Source organism: Podarcis erhardii, assembly GCF_964252035.2.
Source record: "Podarcis erhardii genome assembly, chromosome: 5".
Classification (NCBI taxonomy): domain Eukaryota; kingdom Metazoa; phylum Chordata; class Lepidosauria; order Squamata; family Lacertidae; genus Podarcis; species Podarcis erhardii.
The window spans coordinates 24,710,405-24,738,070 of record NC_138509.1 but is presented as its reverse complement, the minus strand read 5'-3'; the positions used below and the strand labels follow the sequence as shown (position 1 = coordinate 24,738,070).

At 40.8% G+C, this 27,666-nt stretch overlaps 1 protein-coding gene across 6 annotated transcripts in view; it reads right to left on the bottom strand.

Annotated features, from left to right (window-relative positions):
- GRID1 (glutamate ionotropic receptor delta type subunit 1) overlaps window positions 1–27,666 on the bottom strand; it is a 737,412-nt gene that overhangs the window by 100,226 nt on the left and 609,520 nt on the right. For 5 of the 6 annotated variants that reach the window (XM_081861132.1, XM_081861134.1, XM_081861135.1 and 2 more), the window contains exons 7-8: window positions 21,588–21,749; window positions 20,020–20,139 (exon numbers count right to left, since the gene is read on the bottom strand). In XM_081861132.1, coding sequence (XP_081717258.1) covers window positions 20,020–20,139; window positions 21,588–21,749 — 282 coding nt within the window. The remainder of the gene's footprint in view (window positions 1–20,019; window positions 20,140–21,587; window positions 21,750–27,666) is intronic. The other variant, XM_081861133.1, reaches the window with a different exon arrangement.

Genomic DNA, 27,666 nt, shown 5'->3' with positions numbered 1-27,666 from the left:
AATTGAAAGGTCTAAATTACATGTTAAGGTAAAACCATACTCAGCATGGGTACCCTTGCCTGGTTAGGTGAGTGAACAGTTTGCAAATGGTTTGGTCTGAGAAATGCGATTCATACAGTCAATCCAGTCCCACAAAAAAATTGGGCGATCAGTAGGAACTTGAAGGAAAATAAAAGGTATATAAGTAGAAAGTGATATGAAGAAAGGATTGGTTCTGCACAATGAGTCTGTTCTGCTAAATATCAACTACTGTTTGGGATGTAAAAAGTACGTAGGGAAAATTCATAACTGGCATAATTGTATTTTTTAAAAATTCATTTTTATTAAATTTTCCACTTTAACAATCCAATCAAATCACATTAAATATTCCAAATTATACATATACATATCAAATAGTCCGAATATTCTGCAAAATTATAAATTTTTAATAGGACTTCCCATGCTTCAAGTTCGGAGGGCTCTAATCATCTCATACTTCTACTGCTTTTCATAGTCATTTCCGATGTTTCCTCTAATTCTTTCTGTTGTTGACCTTCACTCTTTCACAACTTCTGAGCTGTTCCCACAAGTGAGTTAAAACAAACAATGATGTGTTTCTGTGTGGATTTTATGTCTATAATTCCCCTCTATAAGTTCGCAGCATCTCCTCGCATGCTGGTGTTTCTGCCACATCAATCCAAAAGTCTTTTCACTACTGGCAGCCGCCATCTTCACTCAGTTCTGATGAAATCAAGTCTAAGCATATGCTCAGTAATTTTCCCAGACTGGTAGCATCAAACATTAGCCTTTCCAGGGGAGATTTACCGAATCAAACTGGAAACAAAAATATAATGACATATTAAAGGCTCACCTCCCCCTATGACTATTTGTAATTCTGCAGCCGGGTCTTGACTTCCGATCATGGCGGATTTCCAAATTAAAAGTGTGACACAGCTTCCACATAGATTCCAGGAAACCCTCCAAGGTTTTTTTACCGTCTCTCCAGCGGCTAATGAGATCCTGCTTCTGTCTGATGTCAACAAATTGGAGAATCTTTTATCCTCTTCCAAGCAAGTCAAAGATCATAAGCCTTAATTATATAGTAGTATTTCCACACATTTTATAGTTTTAGAGCCATATTATATCACCAAGTACAAAACTTTCTAATCTCGCTTGTTATACATAATGTAAACTGTTCTTCTGTTGTTGTTGTTTTTTGCCAAATAATATAATAAAGCAAAGTGCAATAATAAGAGAGGCTCCCCCCCCCGCTTTCGTTCCATTCCAACATACCACCTTAGATGTTAATCCTTCTTCCACTCAGTCTTTTTTGGCACCTCAATGGCTGGGTTAATTAGCAGAGTAATTCCTCCCTCCTCGCTCGAAGCATGTCCAAAACTTAAATCCATTTTTTCGTTTTAAGAAATGGAACTTGATTCGCTCATGGAGACAGCATCCAGGAGAGCCCGACTCTCTCAGGGGCTTTCCATCCAGTGCCCCCAGCTCCTCCGTCCTTCCGAATTTGGGGCTTTTTTGTTGGGCATCCGCGTATGAGACTGTGTCTTCCCGTACCCCCCGGGAACATTTTGGGAGGTTGATTACTCCCATCTCAGCCTCTAATTACCCCATGAGAGCCGGAGCGATGGAATTTTCAGCCATCTTCTGTGGCGCCTCAAGCGGAAGTCCATAACTGGCATAATCGTAAAAGAATAGCTGGAACACTAACAATGTACAAACTAATATTTGCTAGTACTCGATTCTTATATACCCAGGTTTTTCTCATACATTTCCTTGTCAGCAGCTCCATACAGTGAACCAGAAACTGCTCTTAAAATTCTCTCAAATTTAAGCAACATTTTGAAGTTTGGTACTGAAAAGAAAAGAGATGGAAAACCTAAGGGTTCACCTGGAACTGCCTTAATAAAATAGTTCTGTACTCTTAACTTTCTGCACCAGGTGCCTAACTAATAAAAATAGCAACAACAATAATAAACAAGGTATTCAGCAGCTGATTAAAATCCAGTAGAAGGGGAGCTAGGGTCCAAACAGGCTTCCTTACTATTGCAACTGCAAAACCTAGGTGCAGTCACTGAACAAGCCAATTCTCATATGCCCATCAAATGACTTTCTGTTATTGATGGGAAACAAGAGAAGGGCCTCTACTGAAGATCATATAGCTTGAGGAAGTTCATACAGGAAAAGGTGATCCTTCAAGTAATGGGGGTTTTTCTGCTTGTAAAGTGTCCCTTCTATTCTAGCTTTCTGATTTGATGGGGGTGAAAATGCTTCTTTATAATATTGTTTTCTCACCACCACCACCACCACAACAGAAAGGGTCCTCTCAGCTACCACAAAAGATGCAGGTAGCACAAAGGGATATTTTTGTCATTGTGCCATTTTTCCGACACTCCCAGAAAATCTGCTCTGGAGGGATGGAGTCCGCCAAAACAGTGTGTTAAATGGGAATCAGCCAGAAATGAATCAAAGATCCATTGGCGCACACAAGGGGGCTTCCCATGAATGGAAGAACATATTTGAACGTGCAACACTTAGTGCTTTAATATATTGTTTTCTGTAAGGAAGGTCAGGATCATTATTTCCAGATAGCAAGATGGTGGACTGAGGCTGAAAGGGAGTGGCTTGCTTATGATCACCAAGTATGTCTGCAGCAGAGGTAACAGTTGAACTGCAGATTTCTAGTTTTACAGCTCAGCTTACTGCTCTTCCAGAGATTTCAAAAAACAAACCAACTGTTTTTGTTCAACATAGAGAATTGTGCAAGGGAATTGTTTTTTTATCCAGCAGATAAATAGTTCTCTGTGAAACAAATTAGACTTACTTGGCAATATTAAGAAGGTCTGCATGCTTATCTCCATAAGGTTGCAGTTTAATGGTTCTAATTTACTAAAGAAACAACTAAGGATCTGTTTCCCAAAGTGTATTTCTCCCTTTTCTATTCGTGTGTGTGTTTGTGTGTGTGCGCGCGCAAGAGAGATTTTCTCGAAGCAGAACATACCACCATCCTACTCAATTCTCATTAGCTCTTAAAAACACAGAACTTCCTGTTTCCAACACTATTTATACAGCAGACTCATTATTATTTGCAATATTGGCTTACTGAGCTTATCCGCTTATCCTTCTAAAAGAGGCGTGGGGATACCCTACATTGTATCACAAAGTCACATGTAAATATTTCATTCTTTGGCTTGTGATGTCTTTTCTCAAGGCATATTTAGTATTCCGGCATTATTAATTAGAAAAAATGTCAGCTACTCTTTAAAAAAGGCTACGAGTTCAATATTCAAATTTGACTAACAGACAGAAATTATTTCTCCGTGCAGCCAATTTTATTAATCCAGATGGCATTTGGTGATAAGCATAAAGCACACAGCAAGCAGCAAAAGTATCAGAGACAGTAGAATTCCAGTACACATAATGTCAGAGATTCAAGGCAAACACTTTTACAAAATTAAAACTAAACAGGTATCTATTATCAATGGTAAAATGTGCTTTCTGTTTTGCAAAAATTACTGGGCATGATTCAACCAGGTTTAATGTACTCCCATTAATTGGCATTTCTCCCATGGGGAGGTTACACTGCATGTCCCCTCCAATCCATTCCAACTTTCCGGTTCTGTATTTGGTTTTGTCACATTGCTGATACTAAAAAAATGCGCAAACTAGCCCCTTCCTTCCACTAACCCAATGCATTAATTAGAAAAGCCCAGTACTAGGCCGTGCTAAATTAAAACATGTGTAATTTCCCCCCTTTGCTCCCAAAACCAGCGCATACACTTTTGTGGCACCTTTTCAAACTCTCTTTTGGGCACACTCCACCTATCTGACAATGAGCTTGTACAATAATTAAATTTGGCGTAATTACTTTACAGAGTGATCAGTGACAGTCTATTGTTCAGTAAGAATTAATCCTCCGAGTCTTCCAACAGCATTTCAGTTCCTGGTTCTAAATGAGATTTTCAAAGAATGTAATTCATAATAACTAAAATCCCTAATGCACACTAATATAGACTTGCTTTGTAGCTCGCTGGTAAAATGCTTCTGAATTAGAATCCTTCTGGGGTAATGAGTTACCTATGCCACACTCGGCCACCTGAACTGAAGCAGGAATTTAATAAGCATCCTTAATGACTTTCATTTCTGATGCTGGGGGGAAATCTTTATTGATTTTTGGAGAGTCATGCAAAGCTGATTCTTTAATGCCTGAATTCTCTGTCCTTCTTCAGTACAATGCCTTTGGGAACAGAAAAGTCTCCTATTTACTGCATAAAAGTAAAATACCAATATTTTTTGCATACATTTCCATTTAACCAGTTTAAAAAGGAGGGGGACCCCAAATTTAGCAGGTGAGAAAGCCTTGGTCAAGTATACTGCTTAATTCTTACAATTCCAATCTAGTCTTCCCTGAGGTGGTAAATCTGTGTCTCAATTCTATACCATCTGCAGGTATAGGCTTACATGATGGAATCCTCATTTGTGGAAAAAACATCATTTAAAAAAGAAAAGCTTTTAGCTTGCTTGCACTCTTTGTCGAACAAGCTGGAAGATCTTCTTGAGCCACTCTTCTTGATCTCTGTTTTCAAGTGGATTATGACACCTATAGGAGTAGCCCGTTAGACAGAATCCTCAGTTTGAAATGTTTTCCCTGACATACAGTTTTCTATGTGAAGAGATTTTGTTTTGGAGTTTGTTTCCTAAGATATTGGTTTAGCACATCAAGGAGACAAAGCCTCATTGCAAACTGGCTACAAAACTTGTAGCAGCACAGTAAGTGGCTTGTTTTTAAATGCAGCATGTGTAAGCAGAAAACATTGTACCAGATCATTTCTGTTCCAAAAGCTTCCTCCACTAAATGTGCATTGAAAAGCAGCAATTGAAATCTTTATTGACTGGCACTTTAATTGTATCATTCAGGTATATACCTCAGATGTATTTTGTATGTTCTTAAAATGTAAGAAACTGGGTTTTCAAAAACATGTATTATAAAGGTATATGAGGACTGAGAGGGGAAGCTCAGTGGCATATAGGCAAAGAACCATGGTCCCATTCACAAGCACATACATGCATTCATTTTCAAATTAATTCTGTATGGGCGACAAATGAAAGAGGTTGCACAGAGATTCCTTAATGGTTGTTATTATTATTAACCTCCCTGAATTCTAAGTCCTTCTAGTACTTGGCTCCTGAGATTTTTCTCATCCTGGAGAATTGATTGGATAGGTAAGTTCTTATATTTCTTTTAATATTTGCTTTCCTTTCACTGGGGAAGTTAAACCTTTAGCTGCTAAAGGAAGGGCTATTGTTGCCATTTCCTATTTTCAAAAGTCTGACAGTGGAACAGTTGGCGCCTGTTACAGATTGGCAGAAAATCTGACTCATTCTTTCTGACTGGAACCTGGCAAGGTCAGGGGTGTGATCAGGAGCGACTACTACTTCATTAAAGTACAGGAGAAAGCTGTATTGAATTTTTCAACTTTCAAATTCCAAACATGAGGGGTGCTAAAAAGTTGTAACATGATTTAGGAATTGAAACGACTTTTTGGTTAAATTAATATAATTTACTATTGCTTGGTAAGTAAAATGTGTGTAAAATTGTATAGAAATGATTAAAATGATTGCCAAGTACTTGCTGCTCAGCTACTGCAGTTGTTGTAGTTGTAGTAGTAGTAGTTGTTGTTGCTGTTGTTGCTATTTAGCATTACCTGACATTTTCAGAAGGTAAAATTATAATTCTTTGGTTTTCCAAAATCAGTTTATGTTCTTCTTTATCAAACATAGACTTACCAAGCTAAATGTTATCCAATCACAAAAAATAATAGCAGATTTGTATTCCTCACATGGAAAAATGTATTTTTAAGACCCCTCACTGAAGAAATTTGAAGTGATTAAGTTTTCACACACCCACCCTAAAATGGCATGCCCTCGTACAGGAGCCCTGTCCTTCTTTGCAACTTGTCTATGGCAGCTGTAGTTGAAGATACAGCTCTGTTGACCAAGCAACTTCAGAAGGATGAATTTTCATATCAGGGCCACATCAGGCAGGGCCATATCAAAGGCCTTATATTGCCTGCCATTCATGGGAACTGTTACACATTCTTATTCCTTTCTGTGTCTAAATTGGGCTCAAAATCTGAGGATGCACAGCCCCAAGTAACTCATAGGTTCCAGCCATAGGTCAGAGGTTTCCCAGTTTAGTTTGTGACAGGATCTGAGATTGGGTGAAATTGAAGATTGACGATATCCCTGCAGATAATGCAGCACCTTGAGATTGATGTTACTTTCCCCCTCAACTGCCTTCAATGAAGTCACTTTTAAATTATCTGCACATGCGCAAACTGATAAACCCCTTTCTTCTTAGAAGAAGTCTTGTGACTTCTTAGAAGAAGTCTTGTGACTGTTTTAATAGCATGCAGCCGATAAATTGGGTTTCTGTAAGTGAAACCTATAACAGCCAAGTTGTACTGTTTAGTAAAAACAAACAAACTCAGAAACCAACCGAGAGCTTTGCTGTGTATTAACATAAGAAACACAATAAACATGAAATAACCGAAAAATAAATAGGAGAAAAACTTGCCTGCAGAGAGAGAAACAATGGTTCTTATAAATAAGTTCTGATATGAAATATTTATTGGCTGTTTGCAATTCCGCAAACTGCTAAAAATGCCTCATGCTTGCAGGCAAATAAAAGGAAAAACAGGTTACTTGCTTCTCCCCCCTCCCTCCTCCTTTCTCTTTCAATTAATTAAAGTGTGTTGAATGTGGAAAGACTTCGAAAGCATTTGACAGTATAATCCACAATGCCAGCAGAAATATGACAAGGCTAATCATTTAGTTTAAAGGAGTATAAGTTTGCCTTGCAGGCATGAGCGTCCTATCAGTTTTCTTGTGGATGGACAGTCAATAATGCTTTCCTAATCTCATATAACCGGCAGAGGCCAAACATCTTATTACAAGCCACATTTTCTAAAAAACAACAACAATGAAGGGAAACTCTAATATTAGACCTGTCAGCAAAGGAGGCATGGCAGTAATTATTATTATGGTAGATTATTATTATGGTAGCATTAGGGAAGGAGTAGGTGATGGGTTTGTTTTCTTTAATCAAAGCAATTATTACAATTGTAAGACTTTTAGAATTAAAAAGGCTCTGCTAATTTATTTGTCTTCCTTCTGCTCAGCCTGTTTTCACTGTGCTTTATAAATGACACTTCTTGCCCACTGTATCTCCCTGGTTGCTATTTAGGCCACGTGGGGACAGGAGATGCTACCCAGTCTCAATTGCCAAAAAGGTAACTACTTTTATGCACAGTGCCTGAAAATGAATCATAACTTACATTTCTAACAACAAATATTTCGTTGCTACTTTATTGTATTGTGAGTAGAGTGTAGCCTTTGCTCAAAATGCATTTCAGTGCTATTACATAAAATCTAAATGCTGCTGTTACTAGAACTGGTAGTAAACATTTTGTTGATATAACCTGGCAAATATAGGCTGTTACCTACTTGAGATTTTCCAGAGATTTCCCTTCATTGTGGGAAATGTGCCTAGTTTTAGGTTAACTGCTAGGGATTCTGAAAACTGTAGGTTGATGATAGAAATCAGGGCCAATAAATGGCTCATTCATTTTTGCACAAACACTTTAAAAACTGTTTGTACCCAGGTGCCTTTGCCTGCAAATTCCATCCAGTTATGTAAAAATCAACAACCCCATGTTATGTAAAAAACAACAACACCCCCAAGTTCCCATTATAGTAAGTCGGGACAAGACAGAGTTTCGGAATTAACAGATCAGATCTAAACCTCAATAACAAATCAAATCTGATCTGAATGACACAGAGTGCACCTGAAGCAGACTGGGAGGCATCCAAACACTGTGGACACAAAGAGAATCCTGTCATCAGCACCATCCTATGCATGTCTATAGAAATTTAAGACATAATAATATATACTGTGATGGGTATTGCTTTTGAGCTCCTTTGACATCCTTGGGCAGCCAACTGCCTCAATCACATCAGAGTTAAAAATAAAAATCCTCACATTATAAACTAATTAATTTAAAATATAAAGTGCATAAAATAAACTAGAATATTCTACACTACTGTTGCAATTAGCTTAGTGTTTATATAATCATGTCATGTCACAGAAGGTGGCATAGGAGAATATGGATGCAAAGGATGGTGTTTCATAATATGGATGCAAAGGGTGGTGTGTCTGTAACAATCATACTGTTGTTTCATGCACTATTTTGATTTGACATCGACTATTAATCTCCATGATACAGGATCTGAAAAGCCTTTTTTCCTCTTTGGTTACTGATTAGTAAACCTGTTTATTAAAACTGTTATAAGCCTCTCTAAAGCAATCAATCATTTGCTACAGCCAAGGTGCTACAGGGAATCAATAATGAACTACATTCCTGCTACTTGCTAATTCAGAGTAGATTTTAGAGGGAAACTGTCTGGAAGCTTGTTATGCAATTTTATAGTTGTAGCAGGGGTTGCATATTAATTACTACAGTAGTTTTGGGACCATTACATTTATTTCAGACAAACAAAGAGGGTGAGAAAAACAGGGTGGTGGAGTCAGTAGGCTTTTAAATGGCAGAGCTAGACATAGACAGAAACCAATGTCAGGTGCATCTATACAAAGAAGCTTTCAAATGTTTTGCTTCTGGATAGCAACTAGACCTCATTGCAAATGACGTCTCAACGTTACCTACTGTATAAGTGGGCAGAGATATGAAGGAAACCATCACACCTAATTTCTCCACTGGAGAAAATTCTTTTGGACACTATCCATTATTATTTAGCACCAGTGGGAGTGTTGCCAAAATAGTGCCATAGGGCGAAGTAAAGCAGCACACAGGACATGAATGGGTAAGCATGGGTAGGGATGTTCTAAGACTAGAACCACCCAGAGGATATGGTGGTATAAAAGTGTCTGACTAATTAAACAAAATGTGACATTCAGTCCACAGAGAGAGAAAGAGACAACTGAACAGCTCACTTGTGTATCAATACTGAAGTCAATCATAGAATTGTAGAGTTGGAAGGAACCCTGAGGATCATCTAGTTCAACGCCTTGCAATGCAGGAATATGCAGCTGCCCCATACAGGAATCGAACCTGCAACCTTGGCATTATCAGCATCACACTCTAATCTACTGAAAAAATTGGGCTCTAGGCCCTTTCCAGTTTCATTAACATACACTGAAATGCCTATACTAAGCTTTTCTTCACAGCCATGTTAAAGATGAATCTACTTTGAAATGAAATGTTTCAGAATTCTGATGGATGCAATAGACATTGTGCTTAAAGCCACATGATGCTGATGCAATGAAATAGCACCTCTGATTGAACAGAACAAGAATCATGCTGAAGCATACAGATACTGACTGTCACAGCTCCTCTTCATTTCAGTAGGGTTCGCATAAGAGACAATCTCTGGAAAGATCACATATTTTGCAAATTGCTTTAAAGTTCAAACAATCTGATAGGACAGCTACCCCAACCTGCAAGCGAGTCCCATCAAATTATCTTTTCATCTTCATTTTTTTCTCTTCCCACCACCCACAAATATACACGTTATTGCTAATACCTGTTCTTTTCCTCTTTCAGCGTTACTGAAAATGGATCTTTCATTTACTTGGCAAAGCACTTAAATGGACTTCCGAACTGAGAAAATGTATGTGAACAGCTGGTGCCTGGTTAGGAAATTTAACTGGGGAAACACATATATGGTACAAGGCTCATTACTGCATCACTAAAGAGTTCAGCGTCTCTCCAACTATTCTTCCAAGTCTGTTAATATGTGTACACTTCATGGCAATGATTGTAGTTGACATTCTCAGGACAAAATCAGGGGGGAAAGTACTTTTGCATGTTAAAATTGTTGAGTATTAAGAGCACATATGAATCGTCTGCATGAGAAGTACGATTTGTGAGTCAGAATCTGATCAAGCACTATGGCAAGAACTTACATTATTTTACATGCCAATATTTTCAAAACACAATTAGATAAGCAACCTTATTAGAAAGCAGCATTGAAAATACCCACATTTATCAGAGAAGTACATTTGTGATAGCATACTATTAATCCCTGAACAACATTTTACACAACTCATACATGTGAGTTGAAATAAGAAAACATGTGGACAGTTGTACATGTGCTCAATCTGCAAACCAATTTACACGTGTAACATTGCACTGCACAGAAACAAAAACAAAAAACATGGCTTCATCTGTAGGCATGGGGAACAGCCACAATTAAGCCTCTAACGGATAAGAATATTCAGCAATAATCATACATTGCAGATAGGCAGCCTATGTTTTCTGTCCTTACCAACTTATTTGGTAAACTTTCACAAGTTCCCATGGTTATTATTAAAACCTTTACTCATTTTAATCAGTAGAAAAATCAATTAAGCTTTAGCTGGCTGGAGCTGAGATTGAAAGGCACATTTGTTTAATTTTTTTAGGCTATTTTGACATTGGTCTATACAAAATAGGAAGTATTAAAGCTGCCCTTTCCTTCCAAACTGTTTAATAAACAGTTAATAAACAAAACTTGTTTAGTGTCACACCCATTTATTTAACCGAGAGCAATTTTATATTAATTAATCATCAGATTATTGAATATTGTTTCTGACTGCATTTGACATTAAAGTATATCTTTTTATCTGAACTTTGCCTAGGATTATACAGATTCAATAAAAACAGTCTTCAAACATATTTATAGAAGGAAGATGATTAACTGGTTTATAGTTCTAACAATAATTCCAAGTGCTCCAAAATAGTAGCTGGTATTGTGCAAAATTGTGTATCTCTGTTTATACATATTTATAACTTTATTTTTCTGTTACATTTTTAAGATACATTATTAGCAGTAGCTCCTCTGTCTTTCTAGAAATATAGACCCAGATATATCAATCTGTCAAGAACTACATGCACATTGGCATCTTAATGTGTGTCATAAACTCCCTTTCCCCAAAGCAAAACACACCACCAAATTATACAGAAAGAAGATTAAACTAGGACAGGATATATCCCTCTAATGCACATAAAGTTCTCTGTAACATCAGCTTCAGGTTTCATTAGTTTTGATTCTAATAATTTAAAGTAACTGTCAGAAGGATGCATGTGAAAAGCACGCTGATCTTAAAAGAGTGATGAATCCTATAATCATGTGGCGTTTTGAGGTAAAATGCCATTAAGTACATCAGAAACCTGACTTGCTGTACTAAAAAGGGGGGGGGGGGATTCTGACTCACATTCCAACCTGTAGCAGAGCTGCTGAAATCAAAAACATTTGCAAGAAAAAAAGTGTCAGCTCCCAAAGTCTCATACCAACAATTATAATAGCGAGTGTAATAATAATTATAAAATTAAATGAATGCATCAGGTCTCAAACTACTGATTACAAGAACTGGGGAGGGAAGGAGTTTGGTAACTCCTTAATAGTGCATTGGGAACAGAACTCCACTGACAGCAGAACTTTACATCGAAACAGAAGATTTTTGAAGGTGTCTCTTCTGAGAAGTCAAATCAGTGCTCCGCCAATACCGCAACACTGGGTCTTGATTCAGAAGTGCATATTATATGACTTATGATGAAGACAGACAAAGCCTTTTAACAGCACTGGAGGGGATGTAGATTCACCTTCAACACCTTGAAAAGTAGGATTGAGCCAAAGCTCCACACCTTCCTTTGTAGCCTCATTTGTTAATACTTGGAAGGGGCTTCAAAGAAGGGCGGAGTCTACCCATTGAGCCAAAGGAAGGAAGTGCTTCTTTTCTAGCCTATGCTATGTTGCAACTCAAATACAGTACAGTGGTACCTTGGAGTGCAGACACTTCAGGTTATAGACGCTTCAGGTTACAAACTCCACTAACCCAGAAATAGTACTTCGGGTTAAGAACTTTGCTTCAGGATAAGAACAGAAATCGCATGGTGGCGGTGCAGCGGCAGCGGAAGGCCCCATTAGCTAAAGTGGTACCTCAGATTAAGAACAGTTTCAGGTTAAGAACGGACCTCCAGAGACCCTTGGATGAATGGAAAAACCCACACAGGACTACAATTGGTTTCAACTCGCTTGTGGAGACTATCAGAGGTCACAAAGAAAAAGGAAAAATATATGAAAACAACAAGAAGAGATGTGGAAAACAACAAGGAAGGATTGGATAGAATTGTGAACATCATTTGGACAGATTTGTGGACATCAAAGCAGCAGCAACAAGATGATTGGATCCCTTTCGGAACTTGAAATATGGGTACCCCCAACAAAAACTTAAAATTTGGCTTTGTAATTTGGAATTAACGTGATTTGATTGGTCTGTTAATAAAAATTATTTTTTAAAAAAAGAGCAGACCTCCAGAATAAATTAAGTTCTTAACCTGAGGTACCACTGTACTGGCTGGAAGTGAGTGAGAGAATCACACAGCATTGTGATGGCTGCAGGAGAGGGAAGTCACCGAATTTCCTAGGCAATCTGGTGATTCTCTTTCTGCCGATGCTCTGACTGACAGAATGGCCTGGTCTGGAAGAGATGTAGTTTTCTTAAGTGTGTTTAACTGCGGGCTTCACAATATGCAGGTCAGATTTACATTATTTCAGTTTGAATCCTGGGTTGCTCAGCCTTGTTTCTATCTCTATGCTTCAGCCAGGCAGGAAGTCTTTCTATTTTCTGAAGGGTAGATATATGAGAGCTATTTTTCTGTGCCTCCCACAACCAGCAAACGAGAAGGCCTGCTTGTTTTTGAACTTGTCCCTGAAGTGGAAAAGGCATGTACACACTGTGTTGAGGGTTTTTCCAATCTGTTCCTCACTAATCTACACATTTTTTACCTGGTTGCACACATTGTGTGAGTGAATAACATGCACATTTTTTGTTATGTAAATAGCAGCCTGGGGAGCCTCACAATCATGGGATGTGAAGCTTAATTCTTCCCATCCCTGCCACAGGGTTGTCAGAAATTGCCTCTCTGAAAGTGCCTGGCAGATTTCTCGTTCCCAGTAACAGCCTGTAGGGTCCCTTCAGAGTCCCAGCATGGTTATTTACCCCCCCCCCCCCGGGTTCTGCCCAGTGAGTTCTCAACTCCCCAGGGAGGAAATGACTCTTCCCATCCCATCCTTTTTGTAATATGCTGTCCTTGTAATTTTTCTTTCGTATCTCTGCCTCGCCATTGAGGCTGTAACCTCAAACCTCTCCCTCCCATCTATTTCTCTCCCTGCCTGGTCTCTATCACTGCCAACTCTCTCTCTCTGGCTCCCTTTTATTCCATTCTCATTCAGTACTCAGCTCCATTGGCATTGTTGGTAGTAGATGTACCCCCTTCCTTGCTGTTCATCCCTGTTCCAAAGGCCCAGTATTTGTCACCAAAGTTTTCCCACTCCTATCTCACTCCCCGGCTCCCACCATTCATCCTTTATGAGGCTGCTGTGAATGCGAGGGCTTGCTCCCTGCACCACCATGACATGTTGCCTCTTGCAGTTTGTAAGAGAAGCTCCCACCAGTGGCTATTAGTGTCACTTCTAGTTCAGTCCTAAATCAGTCCTAAATTAGTCCTAAACCAGTTACAAAATGGTTAAGCACGAACTGTTCAGGACACCCCAGTAAATATTATATCCACTACATAAATCATCACACAAATGCTGTGGAACTCCAGTTTGACGTCAGTTCTCAAGCCCTTCACTCCTATGAAGCTTCCCCTCCCCCATATAACTTTAACTGAGTTTCACCAAGAACCTAAAAAGAAGGCATTATGCAGTACATCCTTGAATAGTCTCTTCTACGGCTTTTGTTTGGCCACTTAGCAGCTCTAGTGGGAGTTGAACAATGGGGAAATGGCACACTGGGAGATAGTGTTTAACATAAACACCATCTCCAACTCCTTGAAAGATTCCATCAATGGTGTCTCCCAAAAAATTTACACATCACTTGGGAAGACAGGCAAACTTAATACCAGTGTACTGGAAGAAGCAAAGATCATCAGTGTCAAAGCAATGATTCTTCAACATCAACTTCATTGGACTGGTCATGTTGTGTGGATGCCTGATTATCGACTTCCAAGGCAACTACTTTATTCCGAACTTTAAAATGGAAAATGTAATGCTGGTGGTCAACAGAAGAGGTTTAAATATTCTCTCAAGGCAAATCTAAAAAAAAAAATGTAGTATAAACACGAGCAACTGGGAAACAATGGCCTGCGAGCGCTCCAATTGGAGAACAGCCTTTTCCAAAGGTGTCATGGACTTTGAAGATGCTCAAACTCAGGACGAAAGGGAGAAACGAGCTAAGAGGAAGGCGCATTTGGCAAATCCTCACCGTGATCAACTCCTGTCCGGAAACCTATGTCCCCACTGTGGAAGCACGTTTGGATCCAGAATTGGCCTCCACAGTCACTTACGGACTTTCTGTTAAAACTGTGTTTATGGAAGACAATCTTAACATATTGCTCCCACTCCCTTTTCCTGAAACTAAATAGCTCTATGAGTTGCCAGTTACATTCCCGCACCCCACCCGCTTCCTAAACTAATATCAGCTTTGGAAGAGGATTGCAGATTTGGGAAAGGAAACAGGAAGAAAGGATTAAACACCTTAGTGCTTCTTTCCCAGTTGGGCTTCTAATTAGTCAAACAAAACCCATGGGAAATTCTAATACAAGATCCCCTGTGTAGCGTCTTGAAAAAAGGTAACCCTAGGATTACACACCTTGGGAAGGAGCTTTGAGGCCTGCAACTGATTTTTATACTGAAAATGAAGGCTTGCCCATAACCATTCACCACTTTATTACAAGCATTTTCTAAAAAATTGTGGAGTTTATTTTGCAATCACACAGCCAAATTGAGAAACACTTTCTGTTATAAGTTTTCCCCCATTTCATACCACCACCCCCTTCTGGTATATCATGATTTTCATTTACAATCTCAGTAGATTTTCAACTATCTAGGGAGTGTCACAGTTCACAAAGCAGTAAAAGGAAGCACTTAATTATTGAAATAAGCTAATCTTGTTAGCATTGCCGTGGGAGGATCATATCTCCAAAGAATTCAATAACAAAAGAGATCTGCTAGTATGTACGAAGACTAGGTGGCGATAACTAGACCTCAGCGTCAAATCTAACACTTTGAACAGTATCAGTGTCTCCCTCAGCTGGCAGGCACAAGGTATGCTTGGAAGAAGTGGTGATTGTGTAATGGGACTCCCTGGCAGCACTTTGGGAAGATGGTTGGAAGTTTAACTCCTTGTCTCAATCATCTCCAGAAAGTGGCCCTCTCATAATAACTCCCTTCTTATACGGACTCATAGCTGAGCATGGAATGCGGTACACCTTTTGGAACCACCCACCACATGGTCATGATTAATATAATTTGGGTACCAGCAGAAATACAGATGCAAATCAGAACCAAAATACCTAACATGAACTGTCATCACTAAAGCATGCATGCGCACACACACACACACACACACAGAGAGAGAGAGGGGGGGGAGGGAGGGGGAGAGAGACTGCTATATCATCACTTTATCTTGAACTACAAGCTCCTAGTTAAACACAACTGAAAAATGCAGAGGGATATTGAAGCCACTAGACCCATAGGTCAGTGACACAGCACATGCTTGATATGCAGAAAATGTCCCAGATTCAATCCCCGTCAGGACCAGTAAAAAGGGCTTCAAGTAGCAAATATCAGATAACAAGGCCTCAATCATACCAGCTTCACCACACTTAAAATGAATGTTCATCCCCGGCAATCAAACTAGTATGATAGAGCTAGCATTGCTCAGAAGTACAAAAATACAAAACATTATTCGGGGGGGGGGGTGCTGAAACTGAAACATGGTCAGCCTTTAAAATTAGTTGCTTTCTGAATTTTTCAATGCAGCTCTCCGGTACAACAATGGAAATGCTATGTAGTAAGATGTGTGTTGAGGGTGTATACATGAGTGAAAATAACATGCAGAAACGCATTAGATATGGGGAGATTGCTTTGCAGAAATGTGTGCATTGGGCAAAATTGTATACAAAAATGTGTATGCTAGAGGAAATGCAGGTGAATTGCACAAACTCTGCTGGAAATTTGGAGAACTGAATTTAAGATGGGGGGGGGGGAGAGAAACTGAAATTGGCAGATTCATGCATTTCTTTCTGAGTAAGTAGGAACTTGATGTTTTTAAAGCACTATATAACCTATTTGATCAGAGGTCACAGTAGGCAAATCCAAAAAAATCCAGGCAAATCCAGTGATAATAATGGCTCTATTGTATTATCTTCAAGTTTCTGAAAAGAATTACCGTATCTTTTGCTCTATAAGACTCACTTTTTCCCTCCTAAAAAGTAAGGGGAAATGTGTGTGCATCTTTTGGAGCGAATGCAGGCTGTGCAGCTATCCCAGAAGCCAGAACAGCAAGAGAGATTGCTGCTTTCACTGAGCAGCGATCCCTCTTGCTGTTCTGGCTTCTGAGATTCAGAATATTTTTTTTCTTGTTTTCCTCCTCCAAAAACTAGGTGCTTCTTGTGGTCTGGTGCGCCTTATAGAGGGAAAAATACGGTATATCCAGTTTTACATGGCATATGGCCAAAACATTATGTCTTGTTTTTAAAACCAGCTACTTCACCAATGGCAAGATTTGGTTAAAATAGTAACAGGAATGAAAAGCATCAAAAAGCACGACTTCAACCACAACCAAGCGAAATCACAAACACTACCAGAAGTGATTTCTGCAATCTGCTTGGGAAAGTGCTAAGGGAAACAGCAAGGCTGATTCTAAGAAACAGATGATATTTAAAGAAAATGAAGCTTTTTTTAAAAAAAAAGTGTTTGAAATGACATAAATGAAGAACCAATGATAAATGTTATCACTGGAAACAGAATGTTTCTTGTAAAATACGGCATGTGTGTGTGAGATGGCAGTTTTGCCTCCATTCTGGATACCTTGAGAAACAACTGATAAGGCTTGGTTGAAAAATGGAAAAAAAAACACAATGTTGTGAAACGAAACTAGTAGAAATGTGTACAACTGAGCTGCATCATACACACATTTAATTTATGTAAATTCAACTATACGCATTTGGCTGCAGCTCCCACAAAAGTGTCAAGGAACCCTTTTGCTTCCCTTGTTCCTACTTCCCTCTTATAGGATACCATTGGGGTGGATTTTGGTCTTTCAGATTTCAATGGTACCCTGTGTTAGACCAAAATTTGGTGCCCCCCCCACCTCTTGCCTTCCATTCTGCTGAATTCACTACATCATACTTGTGACACCCTGCAGTGCCCCCTAGGCCTGGCACTCAGGGCGGTGGAACCAGTCGCCCTGCCCTCTGATCTCATTTGCCAGTTGAAGGATCCATTCCAGCCTCTTCATTCTGCCTCAATGGGACCTGCTTGACGTTGCCTCTATCTGCCTACCTTCTTCCTCCTACTTTTTTTTTTATTAATCCTTTCCTGGATTCTTCCCCCTTTTGGAAGGTTCGTTCTGCTGCTCACTTGCCTGTGGAGAGGCAGCAAAGAGATGAAGAAGGAGAACCCAAGGTTCTTGAACTATACTCAGAGTAGAGAGTGGATTTCATGCTCTTTATTCAGCTCATAGTGGTGAAAAGGAATGGAAGTTCCCCCAGAATGTCTGCTTTATATACATTATGTACACAATGGGCCCCACGTAATTGGCTAATTCCGGGATTCTCCTGTAGGCCAATCTGGTAGCAGATTCCCTTCTACCTGGAGCTGGATTGGGTGGCTCCTGTAGACCAATCAGACTGCTGCATTCTGGATCCTATTGTTCTAGGACCAATCAGACTGCTGCATTCTGAATACTATTATTCTAGGACCAATCAGACTGCTGCATTTTGGATCCTATTCAACTCAGTACATAACAGTTCTCCTTGCCCCATGACAGCTAGCTAGTAGCCAACATGTACCAGAGCTCCACCAGCCAGAGGAGAAGGCGGGGAAGCCCTTCTCTCCCTTCATCGATCCATGCAGCTCCTGCTCACTGGCTCCAAGAAGGCACAGGGACTGAGGGGGGGCACTGTCACCATGTAGCAGTGCCCCCAGCCAGATGAGGAAGAGTGAGTGAACTGGAAGACTACCCTGAGCCCAAAGTTCAAGAGTGCACTTTGGGGGCAATTGAAGATAATTTTGACTATACATGATTTTCAGCTTACCTGCTGACTTTAGAACCTAACCAAGACGTATTATAATAATAATATAATAATAATAATAATTTATTATTTGTACCCCGCCCATCTGGCTGGGTTTCCCCAGCCACTCTGGGCGGCTTCCAACAAAGATGAAAGATACACTAAAATGTCACATATTAAAAACTTCCCTGAACAGGGCTGCCTTCAGATGTCTTCTGAATGTCAGGTAGTTGTTTATCGCTTTGACATCTGCTGGAAGGGCGTTCCACAGGGCGGGCGCCACTACCGAGAAGGCCCTCTGCCTGGTTCCCTGTAACTTGGCCTCTCTCAGTGAGGGAACCGCCAGAAGGCCCTCGGAGCTGGACCTCAGTGTCCGGGCAGAATGATGGGGGTGGAGACACTTCTTCAGGTATATTGGGCCGAGGCCATTTAGGGCTTTAAAGGTCAACACCAACACAGCACATTGCCATTTTATTTTCCTTTACTGGGGGTGGGTGGAAGAGCAGATGGAGATACAGGCACTTTGGAGAATAAATGGGTGGGAACAACAATCGCAGTGAAAATAAAAAGAACCATGAAAATTTTCAGTGAAAAAAAGGCAATTGGCTTTGCTTCAATTCACCCTTAAACTTTACTTGAATTCAGCACCTTAATTTATCTTCCTCTCCTCCCCTCCCATCAGTCTCCCAACTCCTCCTTCTCACAATGTCCTCATTCAAAAACCCATCAGCACAAGTTCAATTAACTGCTGAGTCTTTTGTTTTCTGGCACGGCCTTTCTTGAGATACACTTTCGTTACACGACAACTAAACCACAGACTCCATCCTCTCACACCTTTCCCACTAATTAATGATTAATTCATTTTGCTTTCACGTAGCAGGTTTTCATTTCAGGAGCTTCAGATCCCAGAAGACACCGATTTCCCCCCAACAGCAGGAGCCTAATTCTGTATGGTTTTCTCAAAACCAAAATGTGACAAGGCAGACAGCTACATACACAATGAAAAAGTTACACTCAGGTTTCAAGCAGATTGACAAATCATTCTATTGCTTGAATCTCTATCAGGCTTCACCTACTTATGCATTTTCTTCTAAGACCCCAAACTACTTGTTACACTGTGGATATATGCAATGATAGATGGTTGCATCTCTGTTGCAGAGGACCCTTGGGAACAGACAGTTTTACAGGGTAGAAGAGAGGTCTAGAGAGTGTGAAATCCTTTGCCTACCTGTGATTTCTCCCTGAAACATCCCAAATTGCTATATTTCAAAGAAATTTTTGCCCTGGTCAAGGTGGTTCTTTTTTAAAAAGGCAACAGACAGAGGCTAATGTTAAACAGCTGAAATGCAAGAACCCCACTCTAATTGTATTTGATTTTTAAGAGAATGTAAGCTGCCTTGGGGAACAGAAATAAAATAAATTTATTTCCTCTTCTACATAGTCATATCTTTCTTTCAGTATAACACTCTGTCTCTGTGCTGAAAGATTTTACAGGGACTAGAAATAAAATATCACATTTTGTTTCCCAAGTAGGACAGGTCTTAGTTATACCAATTATACTATAATTCACCTGGAAATACCTACAAGTAGAGCTTAACATTTTCACAATTACGCTCACTGTCTCAGTGTTGGAATATTTTAAGGAATATAGCACATTTGAGAACAATTTTCTGGACTCCATCCTGACAGCCTAAAATTGTTATTTTTCAAGGCTTAGGTGTGTGAGAAATTAGAAAATATTATTTCCACAGCTAACGACTTTAGTGCTGTGAGCAAGATCAGTTCCACCAGTTGTTCTAAAATGGTAGCATTATCCCTAGGGAATTAGAATGTAACTCTCCTTCTGTGTGAACAGAAAAGCAGAAAAAAGAGAAAACATTGTTACCCTCCGCACATCTTTCCCGAATGTTTCACTGTAGCTGGTTCCAAGGATTTCAAACTGGACGTAGGGGTTGGCACCATCTTCTCTGAACTCCATAACACCTGTGAGACCAGTGATGTGACCCTAAGGAAACAAGGTCATCAGTTTTAGGACATTTATTATATAGATCACAAAAGTAGTGTAATGAAACTTAAAGTAGCATCATGTATCAGAAGCACCACAAATGCTCACAATAGTCTACAAACACAAGAACCCATTTTCTAAAAATAGAACCCATTTTCTAAAATAAATAGATTTTTATGTAAATTGTACATTGTATGATCTTAATCTACATCAATGAAAAATAATAATCTTTTTTTAAAGGAACCCATTCTGTAAAGAAACTAGAGAATGTTGGCAAAGACCATTTAATACTCATAAGCACCCGTGGGAGATTTAACACACACTAGAACTGCCAAAAGAGCAAAAAATATTTTATTTGGATCTAAAACAGAATTCTGCTGGGGCCTTGTGGAGATATAAGCCATACTTGGCATGTCTGGATAATGTTGGGGACTGACCACAACCTAGAACACAAAACCACAGTTCTCATTCTTCATGCCTAGAGTTGCAAGTAAGAATGGCATGACTATTCAAAGCTAGGATGCTAAATTCAAGCAGGGCACAGCAGGCTGCCTTCAAATGGGGATCTTAACCTACGCTTGTCCTCCCAGTTTCCCCTTCTCCAAAGAAAAATCACTTACCTCAGCTAAGTAGAAGGGGGTAGAGGGCTCCAATCATGAAAAGAGACACCTGGCTGCTAAATCCCATTATCCCCAGCAGCAAATGACACTCCAAGGTCATTTGCAATCAATGAGGAGGCTTATGGCAGCAGCCAACGCTACACAATGTGACATTTTCTGCCAGGCATCATGGGGCACAGGTCCTTCTCATGCCACATAAGGGCCTTCACCACTTGTTATTTCCTCCTCCTTCCACAAGGCTTTTGTTTTGTTGTTTCATTTTATATTGGGAAAGAAGGGGACTGGTGGGTGGGGCAGGGAAGTGGCGATACAAAGCCCAGATAGGTCTATGTCGGCATTCACAAAACCTCTTGCAAATTCTTCCCTTCATCTGCCTTGACCGTTGCCTCAGAAGAGCGAGGAACATTCTCAGGGATGACTCACAACCTGGCCAGCACCTTTTTAATCTCCTGCTCCTGTGCAGGAGATACAGAAGCATGAAAAGCCACACCAACAAGTTAAAGAACAGTTTCTACCCGTAGGCCGTGAGGCTGCTGAATTGAAGACAGCAACATTACAGCTGACGTTCGGGTTTGGTGGTCGTACGACAGTGTAACAAGGACTGAGAGATTGTGGGGGAGGAGGGGGCTCGTTTAATCTCACTGTAAGAAAGTGGTACAGTGACAATAAAGTATTTCTATTCTATTCTCCCTGAATCCTGGCCAATGTGTTTCCCAGCTCACCCTCCGTTTTCCTCCTGGTCCTGCCATGCCAAAGCAACGTGACTTCCTTGGTAAGGAAGCTTGCCTGCTCAGTCTGCCCACTGGGTTTCCATTTTCCTATTCTTACCTTCTTAATCGTTTCCAGCATGGAGCGGCCTCCGTTCCAAGGCTTGGTTGATTTCCTCATGCAGTTCAGGCTTGCCATGCTGTGCCACTTCCTGTCCTCCAGCTTTCTGTGGAAGGCGTTGGCCAACATAAGCACACTGTCATAGAGATAGAGGTTGGAGACCTGAAAACAGGGACAAAATGTAATATAGATATGAGGAAATTGTTAAAGAATCCCCAGTATGTTTAAGGGTATAGTGGGGTATGCAAAACCAAGCATGGAACTGATTCATATTTAAAGCAATAGCAAGCCCATCATGTAAATAATTGTTGATTACCTATTTTGCTATGGTTTCACAAACAACAGCAAGATACAGAAGGAATCAGCACTCTGGTAGAGCACATGCATTATATGTAGAAATTCTGGGTTTTACTAGAATAAACCCATTGAAATTAATGGACCTTAGTCAGGTACTTTCAATGGGTTGACTCTGAGTAAGACTCTTGAGTAAGTCAACTGAGATTACAATCCTCTGAGTTTAATACCTGGCATCTCTCCATAGCCAGAATCCCATATCTCTGTATTTTCTTCCCCAAATAAATTCAATGCAAAATGTTCATTCTTGACCAGGTTAGGCTGCTGACACAGAGCCCACGTAAATCTGCAAAGCGGATCCTCCTTTTCAAGCGTCTGCGTTGTGCATGTGCCAGGGCACCCCCCCCCCTACACACACCCAGGGGAAGGGGAGGGGGATGATCCTGAGCCCACAGTGGCCCCGCGATTGCGCTACTGGCCTGTTGGCCAATTAGAGAGTGGTGGCGTGATTGTGGGGGCCTTTAAAAGGCGGTGGTGCATTGTCAGGGCTTCATCTGGCTTCATGCCACTGAACACCAGCCCACCCGCTCTAGTTTTAAGTGTCCACTTTGGCCTTGCTCTGGAAACCGGTTGGCCGCCTGTTTTGGAACAGGGGCCGGGTAGGATTTTTTTCCATTTGGCAGATTGGCACTGGCCATTTGGTTTTTGCCTACCTCTTAGCAATCATCACAACTTTGTAAGGTTAGGTGGTTAGGCATTGGCTTATTGTGATGTGGGGGAGGGGAGATGCAGCCATCACCTGCCCCTCCAGGTACAAGAGTATTCCATTAGAGAAATCCGTGGGTCTGGATCTCGCCCAAAGTCTGCGTGAGGGGCTAGGGCCATGCCAGGACCCAACAGGAACCCCAGGGTGAGCTTCAGTTGGTTGCCATTGACAGAGCTCCCTCTTTTGGTGGTTTACCCTTTCAGACTTCCTGCAAGGGGGCAGGAGTCAGTTATAATTATTGCCAATGCCTAAGCCAATACCGGGATGTGGGTGGTGCTGTGGGTAAAACCTCAGCGCCTAGGACTTGCCGATCGCATGGTTGGCGGTTCGAATCCCCGCGGCGGGGTGAGCTCCCGTCGTTCGGTCCTAGCTCCTGCCCACCTAGCAGTTCGAAAGCACCCTTAAGTGCAAGTAGATAAATAGGTACCACTTTATAGCGGGAAGGTAAACGGCGTTTCCGTGTGCTGCTCTGGTGCCGGTTCGCCAGAGCAGCTTCGTCACGCTGGCCACATGAACCAAAAGTGTCTGCAGACAGCGCTGGCTTCCGGCCTCTAGAGTGAGATGAGCGCACAACCCTAGAGTCTGTCAAGACTGGCCCGTACGGGCAGGGGTACCTTTACCTTTACCTTTAAGCCAATACCACTCACATTTCTGTAATCAGTAAAGTCGTGGCCTTAATTTTGCCCATTAACCTTTAAACTAAAATTCTGTGTCAATGTGTTTTTATTATTCCTGGGGGTGTGCACCTGGGCCTTGATGCACAAGTCTCTCTCTCTCTTTTTAACCTCAGTCACTCTCCAAGCAAGCTGATATCTGAGTTTGCCTCTAACACCTTGAAAGCATGTCTAAAAATTACCAAGACAAAACTGACGGCAGATTAAATATGATTATTTTAAGAGCTCTGAATTGTGACTTGGCCTTAGAGGCCCATTTTTGCATCCATGCCCAAATTATAGCAGGGGCAGGAAACTCTGATTGCCCTACACTTTTGTTGCTATTGCACCAATATCACTAAATCTGAGAAGGTAGCTCTAGGAGACTCAAATCAGAGTGCCAATGGAGCTGCAAAAATAGCCAAAGTTTAACCTCAGGGGATTTGAGTCTGCAGCTCATTATTCTACCCAACTCCAGTTTTTGTCTCTTCATACCACATTTCAAAAGCCAACGTTCAAGCAAGTATTTGTCATTTAGTTGGACTCCCCGTTCTCCTTTTATACTGAGCTTCTCATCGGGGTTCTGTAGCTCACTTAAAAGCAAGTTTTACGCATAGAAGGTGAAACTATACCATTTTGTTTAATGTACCGAAAGTGAGAGACCGGATTCCTTCTGCTCCCTGATGAATTCCATTTCACACCCACACTTCATATTAGTAATTCATTGTAGAGTTGAGTTTTAGTAGTCAGCGTGAAATGCACTACACATACTCTCAGGTTTGAACTGTTCTATTATAGTTCTGGAGAGAGGGAAGTCACAGCATCTTTTTCCAAGAATACACTTCCTCTTTCTCTCTATAGAAAGCTCTAGGACTGACTTCATGTTCTATCTGCCACAGTTCCTGCATTGCTATATTCCCCTTCCCTGGGTATTTACCAGAGAATTCCTTCTTGATGTATATATAACATGTGGTGCCTTTTCAAAAATTCTTCATTTTGAAGACTTTTCATTCTGAACATCTTCTATTTTGAAAGATGGATATATATCCTTGCAAAAAAAAACTGCTGTTTGAGGATGCAGACAGCTTGCCTATTTTTCATTTCCCTCACTGTTTGCAGCAGGGATGGGAAATCTGTGGCTCACAAGATGTTGGGGGACAACAGTTTCCACAGTCGCTGACCTTTGGTCCTGATAGCTGAGGTTCATAGGGGTTGGAGTCCAACAACATCCAGAGGCCCACAGGTTCCCCATGCCTGGTTTATGGTATTTAGTATGTGTGCTCTCACTCATGGCCTCTATGTTTTTTGTTCATTGTTAATGTAAGCATGTTCTCTTTAAGGGAGAATCCACTTCTCTCTCATATGCCTGAAGCATAGGTATTTTCATATGTTTAGATGGGCAGGTAGAACGGAGGGGCAGATGTTAGTGGAAAATAGAACATCCCAGAGGTCCTAATAGTGACAAGAAGTGATGGGCAGGGAATCCAGAAATCAAATAGTAGAAAAGGCGGGCGCCTTTGATGTCTCTATTGGCAGTGCATAGGGTTGCAACTGTATTACACCAACACAAGAAGCACAGCTGTAAGCAGCTGCTTATAGGTAGGAAACCTAAGCAGAAAATTGGGGACCCAATAAATTTCAAATTGAGAAAATGAGCAAAAAGCACAAGGTAGGGAAAATAGTACACACTATTTCCCATCACATTTCAGACCACTCTGATCTTTGTCAGGGAAATCTACAATTTAAAAATATTTATAATTACAGAACGGAGTATTTTAAGCTTAATAACCAATCAGTAAAAATCATGACAGCCTTAAAACAAGAACTGTTCAAAAAAAAGTTTAGAAAATATACATAAATTCAAAGTAGAGATACACATCACTTAAACTCTGCATCTTCCACCAGCGACTACTAAAATCACTCCACACGGAAAGGCCCCTTCAAATTTTGCAGTTCACTGCACAGAAGGAAAACAACACCACCACAAATGTGTTTCCAGATCAGGGTCAAACTAATTTCCCCCAGTTCCCTCCCATGCTTTAGATACAGCAAGAACCTTTCCAGCTACCTTTCCTCCTTTAAACATGACATTCAGAATGCCACATTGCTGTCACTTCAAATCCCTTCCAGGGGCCCCATCCGTTACGGACTCATAGAAGTGAACACGTTTCCCTCACACAACTCACTTCTGGTGTCAGAGAAGATATTTACAGCATCACACTTTTGCTGCCCAAAATGGAAATGCTGTGAAGGGGGGAAGCTTGCTCACATTTATTACCTCAAGCACCACCACAAATCTCAATTTGTTGCGAACACCCACTGCACATGGAGGTGCACGATAACAAGGAATTCATGTAAATTCCTGAACTGCCATGCAAGCCCTGCCCAGGTGGTCTCAAGACATGAGAAAAGAGGAAACTGAAGAATTATCTCTGGAGTAGTGTGCCTCGATTGGTAGAAAAGGAGTGCTAAGGAGAAAATAAAAACAAGGTCACCACTTTTGATTTGGGTTTACTGAGTTGTGCAGCACTGCTGATTTTTCCTTGTTACACACTTGGGAGAAGGAATACTTTATTTTATTCAGACAATTTGTTTCCTGCCCCACATCTGGAGATCTATGAGCAGGTAAAAATAACATTTCACAAAACCAAACACAATGCACTAAAATGCAAGAGTAGAAACGGCCATTAAAACCACCTCAAGTGAAAGCTTAGAAATCTGAGCAAAAAGGCAGGTTTTAACCTGGTGCCTAAAATTGCCTGAAATATAGTTGATTTCAAGGGGGAGGAAGTTCCAAAGTCAGGATGCCACAGTGGAGAAGCCCCTTTGCTACTTTCAATACATTTCTAAATATGCACATAAGAACTGCAAGACAACCATCTTCACTGCAAGACCCAGGTACCTTTTACTAGACACATACAAATGTACTTCTTATTACTTTTGCATAATACATCCTGAAAGAATTGGTGATATTGTCCATCTTCATTATAAGCCATGTTCTTTGAGTATCTTTTCAGGAAGCTCTGGTAGTTTAACATGTTCAGCAAGTAATGCCAGAATGAAGACCTAGTGTTCATGGAAGGAACCCCCCCCCCCCAATGTAGCTCTTCACCATGCCAGAATCACCTTGTTTGGAAACTTGGTCAACATTGCCACGAGAAGCTCCCTTTCATATGTTGAACTGCAGCTAGAAAAGGAGATGCAGGAACTCATCATGAATTCATCTCTTGTTTTCTTATAACAGCAATGGTGCCCACCTGAGAGGTGCCAGAGCCGAGTTGCAGTGAGTTCTGGCTGAAAAAAGCACCCTAAATAAGGAGATATGCTAGAACAGCCCCTATACAGTGAAGGTTACATGCAAAAGGCCTTCACTGATGCATTAAGGCTGCAATCCTATACTTCCTTGCCTGGGAATACACCCCGCTGAACACTGCGATTTCCTTCAGAATATACTTGTATAATCTTGCACTATGGGATGATTCGCACATTAATGAATAATCCCAGATCGAACACTCCAGAGAAGTTTTGGTATCATCCACTGTGGCCTAAAATTGATGCTTGTCACTGGAACCACTTCACGCATTAAGCTCCAAGTCAGAAAGTGCTGAGGAATGAAGGGAAATCAAATCAAAATCAAGTGTATGTGTGTAGGTCAACCCCACACAGGGTCCATTCCAAACTAGGTTAAAAGGGGACTTGGAAATCCAGGAGCAAATTACTGGTATGGTGAACTGTCAACCTCACCTGGCAGTCAGGAACAAAGAGGATATAATGGTGAAAAGGGGAGAACCTGCCTGCAACTTGGAACCTTCTACTGCTGAGCAAGTTCAATAGATCAGGAACAATTTCTTTCTTTCTTTTATTGGAAGTTACTCTTTCAAACTTTCTGTCCCTTTAATCAAAAAGAAACATCTTTCAGGAGAATAAGGCAGCTCAGCAGGAGAATGACCCAGTATCATACCTATGGCAGGTTCAGAATAGTCAGCAAGGCTAGGTATCAAGTTAGACAAGAGGACAATGGAGAGACACACAAACTAGGAAAGCAAGCTGATTGCCAGATGCCATTGCTTGAATAATGCGTTCTCAGGCTGAGTATCCCAAGACTTTCAGTTGCCAAGCACACTCCATGAGTGGACACAACTGTCATCTGTCAAGACTGTAGCAGATGGAGGTAACTGAAACACATGCCACTCTTCCAGAGGCAGAATTTTCTGGAGAGACTTAGAGCCATGTGTACACCTCACATAGTAAGGTGTTACGAAATTCTACTATATACTTAAAGCTCCAAGAGGCAGAGTCGAGACAAAACAGAACTCATCCTGCCTCATCTGTACGAACTTTGTGGGAAGGTTATATGATGCTGGAT